The 14,169-nt window shown below is 32.8% G+C and overlaps 1 protein-coding gene across 1 annotated transcript; it reads right to left on the reverse strand.

Moving 5' to 3' along the window:
- Positions 1–1,044: 1,044 nt before the first annotated feature.
- On the reverse strand, positions 1,045–12,899 carry LOC141595142 (uncharacterized). Its single transcript, XM_074415115.1, has 6 exons — positions 12,456–12,899; positions 12,191–12,340; positions 11,765–12,090; positions 11,078–11,640; positions 1,984–2,246; positions 1,045–1,719 (listed from the first exon to the last, which is right to left on the reverse strand). Exons 1-6 carry the CDS (start codon positions 12,897–12,899, stop codon positions 1,045–1,047), a joined length of 2,421 nt encoding a protein of 806 aa, XP_074271216.1.
- Between the last annotated feature and the right edge of the window lie 1,270 nt (positions 12,900–14,169).

Consider the following 14,169-nt stretch of genomic DNA (forward strand, 5'->3'; position numbering starts at 1 on the left):
CCCCCTTACTCGATCGAGTGCCCCAGCTACTCGATCGAGTACCCAACAGGTCAGAAACTTTTCTAAAACGCAACTTACCCTTATTCGACTGAGTAAGGCCTACTCGATAGAGTACCCCAAGACTTATAAATACGGAGTATTACAGTAAGTATATTATATCAAAAACTAATTACATCATCCAGAGTTTTCCTAACATGTACAAGCTAATTCTAGCCTTTAATGCTCAAAATCCATGCTTTATCTCTATTAGATATGACATTAGTATTTCTAGCCCAGAACCTAGCAATTACATCGTCCACAATTTTTCTAACAATAAAACGAGGATGAGATACAAAACTTTTGACTCTAGCCTTGTTTCTTGCAGTACATATAGCATAAGTAAGACCAACATGACATGAACAAATAATCTTCCTTTGCAGCATACTTCTTGTCCTGCCACTGGAACTTCATTGCACTAACATAGAAGGGGAAAAAGACACTCCCAACTTATGTTGCAGAAGAGTCACACACCTGGTACTAAACTGACAAGAGTAGAACTGATGCATATGACTCTCATCATCAGAGTTACATAAGAAGCACATTGTTTCATGTCCAAAACCCATATTAGCCATCCTATCACGAGTAATAAGTCTCTGCAACTGAGCTGCCCAGAATATGAAGGACCATTTTGGGACGTTCAATGAATTCCAGCAAACATGTCTCCATGACACTTTAGTTCTATGCTGTCTTAACCAGTGGTAACCATCAAAAACACTGTATGCTTTATCAGAATCCAACCATTGATCTTCATGGTAGGCTTGCTTGAAAGTAACCATTGTATGAGCAATCTTCTTCCATGTCCAGCTACAATCAAGAGGAGGAATATAACTGGACCAATGGATTCCTTTCATATAAACATGATTTACCCAACGAACCCATAAATGGTCCTGTTTATTAGCAAGCCACCATATGTATTTGCCCACCATAGCCTTGTTCCATATTTTTAATGCTTTGATTCCCAGTCCACCTTCTTCTTTAGGAGTAAAACAGTGATCTCAACTCACATTAGGAGCTCTCATATAAGAATCTTTGCCACTCCACTCTGTCAGTAAGTTGCATGCCTTCATTCATACTGAGTTTCTTAGATGAGATAGGGACCCCCAAATATTTAAATGGAAGATCACCTTTTCTTAATCCAGAAACTTGCATTATATCATTCATAAGAGACCCTTGCACCCCTTTAAAATAAATATCTGATTTCTCCTTGTTCAAACAGAGACCACTTGCTTTAGAGAAAGAGGAGAAAGCTTTTAATAACCACATGATAGAAGAAGCATTACCCTTAGAGAACATCAACAGATCATCATAAAAAAGCAAGTGATTGAGTTTCAGGGGGCCACAAAGAGGATGGAAAGTGAAATCATCTTGATTACTTACAACACTAAGGATCCTAGACAGGTACTCCATACACACTGTAAACAACAAAGGGGAAAGATGATCTCTCTGCCTAAGGCCTCTTCTGCCTTTAAAAAATCCAAATGAATTGCCATTGAGAGAGAGTGAGTAGGCAGTGGAAGTGACACAGGTCATGATTTTATCAATAAAAGAAGGAGGGAAGTTTAGGGCAATAAGCATTTCCTTCAAAAAAGTCCACTCAATGGTGTCATAAGCTTTCCTAAGGTCAATTTTAATAAGACATCTAGGGGAAGCAAACTTTCTCTTATACTGTCTCACTATGTCCTGACAAATTAACACACTTTCCACAATATTTCTCCCTTTAATGAAACCTTCTTGATTAGGATTCACTATATCAGGAAGCACCTCACTTCACCTATTGCACAAAAGTTTAGCTATGCATTTGTAGATAGTGTTACAGCATGGTAGAGGCCTAAACTCAAGTACATTGGTAGGGTGGGTAACTTTAGGAATAAGGGTTATCAAGGTAGCATTCAATTGCTTCAATAGAGAACCAGAGTGAAAAAAATCCATGATAGCATCACATACCTCAGTACCAATAACAGACCAAGAATCTTTAAAGAACTGGCTAGAAAAGCCATCAGGTCCAGGAGCCTTGTTAGAAGGAATAGAAAATAAGCATTGCTTGATTTCTTCATGAGTAACAGGTTTCATGAGGATAGAAGCATGCTGCTCAGTGATCAAATTCCCAGTCCTAACAGTAGGAACATGGACTGGAGAGGTGACTTTACTAGACCCAAGTAGATCAGTATAGAATTCAAGGAAAGCTTCTTCAATTTGGACAAGATCCTCTTTGTGAAGGAAATGTAGATTCATATACATATTAACATACTCAAATATGTCTAAATTAATTTGTCATAAAATTAAGACGGATTTTATGCATGCAAACATTAATATAAATAGAGGAGAAATCATGTTCTTACAATGGGTATTTCGGTTTTATAGGGCACAAAAGAAATCTCCTTTTCTTTTGTTCTTGAGCTTTCCTTATGGATGAACAAGATCTAAGTATAAGATCTCTCCCAAAGCTTTATACCCAAGGCTTTCTCTTAATCTAATTAATATTATTTGATCTAGTATAATATTAATCTAGTAGAAAATTGAACCAAAAATATTTTCTAACACTTGAATATTTTCGGTTTGATGAGAGAAGAAGAGGGGATTTTATTCTCTCTAGAAATCTTATTTTTGGATGAGCAAGTGAATGAATGAAGATACAAAACATTTTGTATATTATTAGGTAAAAATATGAGAAAACCATCATGGGTTTTGTCTTCCCTAAACCGTGTAAGAGGAGGGCTTTAGAAGAGCCAATGCATGAAAAAATTGTTCTTCACAATGAACAATAGGCTTGCATGGCTAGTGACTAGTGTAATCATCATGTCTTCCACTAATTACAATCAACATATAATTAGCTCATAAACCCTCTAAATTTCGGCCCACTTGGTAATATGGATTCCATATTATTTTTGTCAATTGTCAATATGTCACATGTCATATGTGATATAAATTTGTTATGTATTTTTAACATATTAAAAATCAACGTATTATTAAAAAATACGTCATATACAAAAATCGACTCAGTAATTTCATAATTACTTGTGCCAAAATATTTTACCATTTATAAATTACAACCGGTTGTATTTATAACAATTCATTCAAATTTAATTGTTACATTAAACAATTATTTCATCTGAGTAATGATACAATTCAATTACTCAGACCGTATCTCATTTAATCACATTTCAATTTGATACGTAAATTTCACTTCCAAAATCGTCCGTCAATTTTCAAGTAATTTAATTAACTCGCAACATTATACGATTAATTAAATAATCAATTAAGAGTATTGCCCTTTAGGTATGACCTAGGGGTCAATCGATCACCACCGTCACACGACAGTAATGTCAAACTCTAGTCAGCCAATCATTACCGATATATGTTGACCAGTTGACAGTAACAAAATTACTTCCCAATTGTATTCATTAAAATGAGATTTTTAATAATGATATTTAAATCATGTGATCGCACTATTGTTGAGGACACATTTCCCAACAATCTCCCACTTGTCCTCGACAAGTGTGCGTCACCAATTCTCTTGTCCTATTACTATCTCCCACTCAATGCAAGGTGTCTTTCAGGTCGTTTGCAAGTGATCATATCGAGAGTGGTTTCCTCGATCCGGAGAATAATCTGTTTGACCGGATTTATCCACTCGGATACTTTCCGAGCGTGGCCACGCATTTCCAATTCATTACTCCTCGAGTGGCCCCGAGATATTGTTTTAACCCGACAAGGGGATGGACAATTCCTATCGCACTCATTCCTTCGACTAGCCACAGCCATCATAACCCAAAATATGCCCATTTGACCCCATTTACGAAGGTCGTAGTAACACAAATCAAAGTTAATCGAATCGAGCCATCTTAGGTGAATAGTCTTTAGTCAAAAGAATCGACTCATTTGAATACTATAGCAGCTCTCGCCACGACCAGGCTATATAAATTTGCCAGAACTCTATAAGCGGTCATTAGGCCCGACAAAAAGTTCCTAACAGTCTGCCTATGTGATCGACTAGTCATCTCACATGACTTTATGGCATTTGAACTTGCCATCAATCGCATCACACTCTAGTCACTTCGAGACGTCACCTCATACAAGTGACTATGGGCGAATACCATGCTAATCCGTGTTCACTTTAACGGGGTTCAATTGTCTCTACAACCCGTTTGGATGTAACAAGGTATAATAAAAGAGTTTTAAAGTAAAACTCGAACGACAAATGCGATTATCACATATGAATAGTCAATGCCTGATTACTATTTCATGTTCTATAATCTAATTTGATCTTGTACGTAGTTGTTCATTTCAATTCAATTGAAATGACATGACTCATCATGTTTAGCCTTTGAGAAGGCTTTGGTTAGTAGGTTTTATCAATTTCTTGTACCTTACTCAACCTTACTACATACTCGTTTTCCTTTGTAATGTATACATTTGCATCACAAAACTTTCTGAGTACGTGTCGAGATCCAATCAAGACATAGGCCCTCTTAGCCTAAGAATAGCTCCCACTGTTTTCACAGTGTGCGGGACTCTTCCTTCTTGCACATCCCATGATTGCAAGTGTACTCAATTTCCGTTATAAATATCTCTCATTGTTCTTTATTGCCTAGAAGGATTCTAGAAAATCTACTTCTTAATTATCATAACCACAATGGTATCTTAACCATCATAACCACAATGGTATCTTAACCATCCTAATGTGTTTTGATTATGGTTTTGTCGGAAACCATGCGCAACCTCAATTGTCAATTGTCACTTGTGTAACACCCTTACACAAAATTGCATCATAAACACTTTGCATTATAGCCTTAATGCTTCGCAAGCACTAAAGGACAATCTTTATGGCGTAAGCAAAAAGATTACTTAAATTCGATTTTGAAAACAATTCATCATACTCAAAGTATATGAAGTGTTACACATCATTATTCATTTAATTGATCCGGCAGCGGAAGCAAATGGAATCAATCAAATATGTTCAATTTAATTGAACTAGTCATGAATCTTATCAACATAAGACTTCTTACTGACGCTGATATCACGTGGATTTATCTTCATAAATCCGTATATTAAAGATGTATTATAATACTCCAAAAGTCTTAAATCATTCGCAATGATCAATATGTCATCCACATATCGGACTAATTAAAAATTCCGTAACTCCCACTAAACTCCATGTATAAACACAACCTCTCGATTTATCGAGAAATGTTTTATCACATGATCAAAATGTTGATTCCAACTCATTGATGTCTTACTTAAGATCCTCTCTTAAGTTTCACATTATCTTAGGATTGCAAGAATCTATAAAACTCATGACATGTATTGAATACATTCCTTCTATTGAAGAAGTGTGTTTTAGATTCACTCGCTATGTATTTCATAATAATGAAACACAATCCCTAAGAAGATCCAAATAGACTTAAGCATTTCAATTGGTGCAAAACTCTTTGCAACCAATCAAGCCTTGAAAACTGTCTTTATTAGTGCAAAACCCTTTGCAACTAATCAAGCCCTTTTATTTCGGATTTTCATGGCTCTAAGCCTTATATTGAGTTGTGACTTAAACACTCTTATGTAAGTCATATGTTCATTACTTTCTAGAAGTAATCAACTTGAATCAAACAATTTCTTTTGTAAGTTATAAGCTCTTTACTTTCTTAAAAGTAGCATGAATTCATCATCTTTAACAAGTGACGAATTTAACCTCCTAGGTTTTGAAGAAACAATGTCTTACACAAAACGTCTCATGTAGCCAAGAAAGACCAGTTTCTTGCGACATAACATTCTTTGTGGCTCTTGAATAATTTCTCCCACTCTGTCTTCTAGAAATAAACTTGTATTTTAGTAAGACAGCTTCACGAGCCGCAAACCCGTCGTACTCGTGATTATAATAAGAAAAATGAGCATTTGTTTCTTGTGAAAACTTACAAACATGGTACCCTTACCATTTCATATCTCATATGATTCTATTTAGTGGAAAAATAATTTAGACAAAAATGATGAAATCCCCAAAAGGATCAAGTAACTCAAAGTAACTTGATTGAAATCCAAACCATATCGAATAGCGTTTGATTTCTTATCTAATCACACATTATTCCATAATGCGTGCTAAGAGAGATTAACTTGTGATACTATATCACATTTCCTTTGGCTTATATCAAAGTCTTCACTTTGATAATCCCATCACGACTTAAATCGTGATTCCTTGAACTCTTTGAAATTCTTCAAAGATTTCTCTATTTACCTTATTAAGTGAACATATTAGCGTCAACTTAAATCGTTGGTAAAAGAAAATGATCAACCTATTTTGGATCGATGATTTACAAACTCGATCTTCTTTTCCACCAAAAGGCACGAGACATCTTGCTTTGAATACAAGATACTCATACACCATTAACAATCTAATGGTTTCAAGAGTACTCGATAACTCTTTGCGTTCATCATTCCAAAATTTAAGTTTTAATCTTGGGTTACCAATTTGAATCTTACATCATCTACATGATATATCATTCTAGTTTGGTTTAGAATATAATCACCTTGATAATGGGCTAGCCATACATCAAATCGTGGTGTATAGGGTCACAAAAGTGAAAACCTCTTTTGTATCTTAACAAGTTTATATTCTTATTTAGAGTTTATGCACTTAATAGTCATAATTAAGTACAACTGTAAATCCAAAAACTAGATTGAGTACACAATTACTCTATCTCTCGACATCATTGTTGCTAGTCGTCATATTCTAATCATCCTATGTATCAAACATAATGATGAAAACCACCACCGGTTTCTAATATCGACGAAGTAGTACTAGCAAAATTTATGTTTAATCATATAAACATTTAACGAAGAAGGTCCCATTAGATGTCCCACAACTAACTTGTTGATTCTTCAATAATTTGGGGTAGTTTCCTTTCTCGTGTCTAACATTTAAGACAATGGAAACTTTATTGGTCGGGATTGATAGGTTTTAGTATCGTCATTCCTCAATGACTTTACTTTCAACATTACCTTGTATCAATTCCATTATTATCTTTACTTCTTGAACCTCGTCCTCATCTTAACGGTTTAAGAGAATGCTCCCACTTATTTCAATGAGTCTTTGCTTTGAGAAGCAAAATTGAATTCACGAAGATCACTCTTCATTTGTTCGTTTTAGTCTTAAAACTTTCATTGAAGTGGTTGCGTTATTTTGGTCAATTATGAATTCTTGACAAAACTAATTACCAAAACAATTTATCGCTTCAAGGTACTTAATTCATTTAAGTACATGAAAAATAATCCATTGTAAGTAGATGTGTTAGTCAAGAATCAAAAACCTGTTTGATAATGAATAACTTCAATCTATACTCTTTACAAGAGATCCTTAGCAATGGTTCATATGAGGTTTTAGAAGCAAATTCATATTTGTCTTTAGTTACGATGTTTTAATGGAGATTTGAGTCAAAATCGAAATGATATCGTATATGAATTGTGGTAAAGAAATAGAACAATATAAAAACGCAATAGTGGAAAACTTTAACATTTATCGTTTTATTAATACTTGTAAACAAGTATAGCATTTACATAGTGACCTCTACCCAACTATGATAAATGATTCCAAGATCCAAATTCATATTAACTTGGGCACGGTGGGGCCGATACATCCCTTATCAATATAACTCGGTGGATTAACTCTTTAATCGATTCTACTTTTAGAACTCTTGGTCGATAAAATTACATTAACATTTATCTTTAGCCCAAAACACATCGACAAGGGCACGGTGGGGCCGATACATCCCTTATCAAATACTTTTGTTGAGTTCAATCCAAATTTCGAATAAATGTGTCCATTATCCAAACCCACATTAACTTGGGCACGGTGGGGCCGATACATCCCTCATCAACATGAATTCGGTGGATTAACATTCATCACCCACTTCCCCTACGTAACAAGGTTTGTACCCCGGTGTGGCCGAGTGCACTCCCTCACGAAATAGGTTTTCATGGTTTCTACTATTTGGTAAGGCTATGTCTCAATTGATAGTTTTAGCGAGAGGTCATGTCAATTTATTATCTATCACGTTTTAAGTGAACTAAAGCGGTGAACTACGATAATTCTAATTGACACGGTCGATAAACTCGATAAAAGATAATGCATGTTTAGTTATGGCGATTTAGCAATGCATGTGACATAAAATAAAATGCAAGCATAAAAATAAATAAATAAATCCTAGTATGGCCTTTCCTAAAATAGAAAAACTATTAATCTATTACATATTCGGAAACCAACTCCATTGGTCCCTTGAACTTCGGTTGTGACACGCATCTCGAGGTAACACCGTCTTTATGTATCGCCATTCTTGAAGTAATCCGTCTTTTGGAACTCCGGAATGAATAAAATTACATAATAAATTACATAATTTCCTATTATACATTTGTAACTAAAATAAAATAATCTATTAAATTACAAAACGGTGATACGAGATCACAATAAAAATTACAACCGAATCGATATTCCCATACATTTCGGGAAATACCAATTAAATCTAAGGCCATACTAAGTAAAATTACATAATTCAAAATTACATAAATTAAAATTATGACAATCATAAAGAAAATTCAGCATTATAATATGTATGAACATGCTCAAATTTTATGCTAAATCGCCTTTAATTAGCCAATATCGTATATTACTCGGTTTTTACGGATTTGCGTGATTTCAACATTTTATAATCACAAAAATACATAAACTCATATTTATGCATAAGTTAATTACCCTAACCTCTTAGGACTCAAAATATAGTCTTCACAAATAATTTGACCATAATTAACTTTTATTTACAAAATTGTTCATAAATGGACCAAAAATTCAAAAATAAGCTATTTAACTTCAAATAAATCACAAAATTTCAAATAAATTCAAAATTTGAAATTTAAATTCATGAACATTCTGGAAAAATTCCATGACACTCATAATGTTCAAAATCATAGGTTAAAAATTTCGAAATTTTTCCGGAAAAACAATGTTGCGGTTTATCAATTTATAATAAAATAATCATAAAAATATGGAAAAATTATTTTCATTAACTTTTCAATTTTAGATCTGAAACATATAATAAAATGCAACATTAGACGTTTTTCCTAAGTCATAGATTATGTTTTATTAATTTTCCACCAATAATGTCACTATTTATGCTATTTTTCTTCAAAAATTCATAAATCATGCAAAAAGACTTCTTTATAGCCAATTATTTTACACACATCTTGTAAAATTGCATGTGACAACATATTAATTTTCTATGACCAGATTCGAAATTTAACTCATATTAACCTATTTTTCACTTAAATCCGAATTTAATAATGAAAAATTCATTTTTCGAGCATAACAAGTCCAAAAATTATGAAACTTTACAGGTTATCTCAAAATAATATATATAACAACATATCCAAAAACCAAGTGAAAATTCGAAGTATAGCTATTTTTAGACCAAAAATGACATTTTTACTCATAAAATCACATTTAAATGCCATTATTGTAAATTATGAACAATAAAAATCCGAAAAATTAACCAAAATATCCTAAAACACTTTAGGACCAGAAATATTAACATGCATGTATTTATTTCGTGATATATCATAATAACACAAATTTTACAAGTTTTATTTGTTATTCATATAACTCGGAAAAACTTTTAACCAATTTGCATGCAAACAACCGTGGCTCTGATACCAATTGAAGGAAATGTAGATTCATATACATATTAACATACTCAAATATGTCTAAATTAATTTGTCATAAAATTAAGACGGATTTTATGCATGCAAACATTAATATAAATAGAGGAGAAATCATGTTCTTACAATGGGTATTTCGGTTTTATAGGGCACAAAAGAAATCTCCTTTTCTTTTGTTCTTGAGCTTTCCTTATGGATGAACAAGATCTAAGTATAAGATCTCTCCCAAAGCTTTATACCCAAGGCTTTCTCTTAATCTAATTAATATTATTTGATCTAGTATAATATTAATCTAGTAGAAAATTGAACCAAAAATATTTTCTAACACTTGAATATTTTCGGTTTGATGAGAGAAGAAGAGGGGATTTTATTCTCTCTAGAAATCTTATTTTTGGATGAGCAAGTGAATGAATGAAGATACAAAACATTTTGTATATTATTAGGTAAAAATATGAGAAAACCATCATGGGTTTTGTCTTCCCTAAACCGTGTAAGAGGAGGGCTTTAGAAGAGCCAATGCATGAAAAAATTGTTCTTCACAATGAACAATAGGCTTGCATGGCTAGTGACTAGTGTAATCATCATGTCTTCCACTAATTACAATCAACATATAATTAGCTCATAAACCCTCTAAATTTCGGCCCACTTGGTAATATGGATTCCATATTATTTTTGTCAATTGTCAATATGTCACATGTCATATGTGATATAAATTTGTTATGTATTTTTAACATATTAAAAATCAACGTATTATTAAAAAATACGTCATATACAAAAATCGACTCAGTAATTTCATAATTACTTGTGCCAAAATATTTTACCATTTATAAATTACAACCGGTTGTATTTATAACAATTCATTCAAATTTAATTGTTACATTAAACAATTATTTCATCTGAGTAATGATACAATTCAATTACTCAGACCGTATCTCATTTAATCACATTTCAATTTGATACGTAAATTTCACTTCCAAAATCGTCCGTCAATTTTCAAGTAATTTAATTAACTCGCAACATTATACGATTAATTAAATAATCAATTAAGAGTATTGCCCTTTAGGTATGACCTAGGGGGTCAACTGATCACCACCGTCACACGACAGTAATGTCAAACTCTAGTCAGCCAATCATTACCGATATATGTTGACCAGTTGACAGTAACAAAATTACTTCCCAATTGTATTCATTAAAATGAGATTTTTAATAATGATATTTAAATCATGTGATCGCACTATTGTTGAGGACACATTTCCCAACACTTTGACCACCCCATGAATGTCTTGGATAGTCAAAATTTTATTGTGAATATGACGAGCTTTGATATGCCTATGGAAAAAACCAGTGTTCTCATCTCCTTCTTTAAGCCAGTCAACTTTAGCCTTTTGTCTTAAAAAAGTCAATTGAGCTTTATGGGGGGTTAAATAGTTGGCAACAGCTTTCTGTTCAGCTTCTCTAAGGGTAAGATCATTAGGCTTTAGATGAAGCTGAGTTTGAATGGAATCCAGGAGATATCTTGCCAGTTCAGCAGCATTCTCAATGTTAGAAAACTTAGCCTTATTTAACATCCTGAGAGGCTTCTTGAGATTTTTCAGCTTGTTAACCACTTGAAACATTTTGACACCCCCATAATCTTTGCTCCATTCAGTTTGAACAATATTAAGAAATTCACTAGCTTGTCCCCACATGTTGAAGTATCTGAAAGAAGACTTCCTCACTACAGTATTAGGTCTTCTATAGCAAATGCATGGATTATGATCAAATAGTCCCTCATTCATGAAAAAAGCATAACCATCAGGATATTGTCTCAACCACTCATGATTGATAAGGAATCTGTCAAATACTGGAAAATACTCTAGTATTAGGAGCCTGTTTATTATTCCAGGTATAAAAAGAACCCTTAGCCTGAATATCCCACAATTCACAATAATCAACACACTTCCCGAAATCCTCTAATTCACTCCAGAGAATCGGGCTTCCCAGTCTTTCATTAAAATGTAAAAGATTGTTAAAGTCTCCTCCAACACACCAGGCCTCATGACAGTTATCCTTGATATCCTTTAACTCTTGCCACAACTGAATCCTATCAGTATCAGAATTTGAACCATATACCATAGTGAACCAAAAAGTATCCCTAGAACAAATCTCAGTAACAGAAACAGTTATTTGTTGTTGAGAAGAGAATAGAAGTTGAACTTGAAAAAATTGAGGTAACCAAATGATCCAAATCCTTCCCCCAGGATGATGCACATTATTATTGATACCATAACACCTTTGACCAAGATTATTCAAAACTGAATCAAAATTAGCTATTTTAATTTTTGTTTCAACTAAACCATAAAGACCTATTTTATTCTGATGCAAGAACTATTTTATATCACCTTGCTTATTAATATTATTCATACCTCTTACATTCCAACAACCTAAATTATCCATGTTCAGATATGAGTGAGACCTCTACAGTTCCCCCATTCTCTTGTTCCTCAGATGGAATACCTTTGCCCTTAGATAATGCAGCCATTGTAGTTTTAGTAGGTGAAGTAAGAGCAACAGCATAAGACACATTTTCTCTAATCCCCCCCCACCATTGTCTCATGTCTATCCACTGGAGTGACCACATGACGTCTAGTCACTTTGGGAGGGGACACACAGGTGTTAGTAGGTACATCTTGAGGAATGTTAGGTTTAGACACATTCTTAGGCCTCCAAACCCGAGTCACCTTAGGAGCAGATAAGATAACAGGTTTCCTACAGACACTCTGATGATGTCCAATCCCCTTACACATCGTACAAATAAGAGGCTTCCATTCATACTCAACCAGTACACAGTTCTGATGTCCATGTTCATCATTAAAATACAATTTATCAGGGAAATCCTGACCAACCTGCACTTCCACCATCAACCTTGCATAGCCTAAACGAGTCTTATCCAAAGTGGCAGTATCAGCCTTGACATACTTCCCAAGTAAAGCAGCAAGCTTAACTAAACATTCCCCCCCCCCCCCTCCAAATTTTAATCCCAAACCACAGAGGGGAATCCAAATAGGAACCTCCTTGACTTTAGACTTGGTTAAGGAAGCATCTTCTGTCGAAGGCTTAACTACAATAAGCTTATTATCATACATAGGGTAACCTTGCTGGAGGACCAAGTTCTTGCCTTCCATGGTAGGAAAGCGCACAATAAAGACACCATTGGGTAAAAAGGAGGTTTTGTCATACTTATACACCCCCCCAAATCCTCTTTATATGCCCAAACACTAGTTCCCAAGGTGGATTAGCCCCTAGAACATAGCAAATCACAGCAGTACTCCAATATTCAATCTCAGGTTACACATCTTCCACCGTAAATTGAAGGGTAGTATTAGTAGAAACATGAGAGGATTTTTTCTTACCAGAACGATTGACCTCTGTCCAACCCTCATCAGTTTCCTCTTCTGCATCAACTTCACTAGCATCTTCAACAAGGTGGTCACTTTCCCGTGTTTCTTCCCCGAGATTCTCCAAATCAACCTCAGGGATACCAACAAGCTCACTAACCTCTCTAGTACTTTTAGCTTGAGCCGAATCTGGAATACCAGTACTCGAAGATGAAGCAGTGGAATCCATTTTCGGCGAAAAACCCAACGAAAGATCACGCAAATTACTAAAAGACAGACGAATTCGTGCTTTAGATTTATTTAGAGAATTTTTAGTATTTGTTATTATTATTATTACTATATTATTTTTATATTTATTATATTACTATTATATTTATTATTAATTAATTCATATTGTTTATATTATTATGTTTATATTTAATATATTTATTTATTATTATATTATTATGATTAATGATAATATTATTATATTTATATTTAACATATTTATTTATTAATATATTAATATTAATATGTTATTATATTATATTTATTAATTTATAAATATATTCATTATTATTAATATTATTAATAACATATTTATTATTATTATTATTATTATATTTAATATTATTATATTAATAAGTTATTATATTAGAACTACTACTACTACTACTACTACTACTACTACTACTACTACTACTACTACTACTACTACTACTACTACTACTATTATAATTATTATTATTATTATTATTATTATTATTATTATTATTATTATTATTATTGATTATTTTTTAGTTATTATTATTAATATATTATATTATTAGGATAATGTAATCATTTATATTACTAATATATTATTATTATTATTATTAATATTATTATTATTATTATTATTATTATTATTATTATTATTATTATTATTATTATTATTATTATTATTATTATTATTATTATTATTATTATTATTATTATTATTATTATTATTTTCTTTTATAAAAGGATGCGCGCAGCTTTCATTAAATGAAAAATAAAAGTTTACATGAAATTGATTTTTTTTTATAAAATATTTATT

This window comes from Silene latifolia, chromosome 8, assembly GCF_048544455.1.
Source record: "Silene latifolia isolate original U9 population chromosome 8, ASM4854445v1, whole genome shotgun sequence".
NCBI classification, from domain to species: domain Eukaryota; kingdom Viridiplantae; phylum Streptophyta; class Magnoliopsida; order Caryophyllales; family Caryophyllaceae; genus Silene; species Silene latifolia.

What these genes read in the sequence shown, in the direction of transcription:
- LOC141595142 (XM_074415115.1), bottom strand. Translation starts at nt 12,899, where the DNA reads ATGGAAGGCAAGAACTTGGTCCTCCAGCAAGGTTACCCTATGTATGAT. An exon ending in TTATCTTATCTGCTCCTAAG is followed by an intron (nt 12,341 to 12,455) that starts GTGACTCGGGTT and finishes TGGTCACTCCAG; the next exon opens with TGGATAGACATGAGACAATG. An exon ending in GATAACTGTCATGAGGCCTG is followed by an intron (nt 11,641 to 11,764) that starts GTGTGTTGGAGG and finishes TGGGATATTCAG; the next exon opens with GCTAAGGGTTCTTTTTATAC.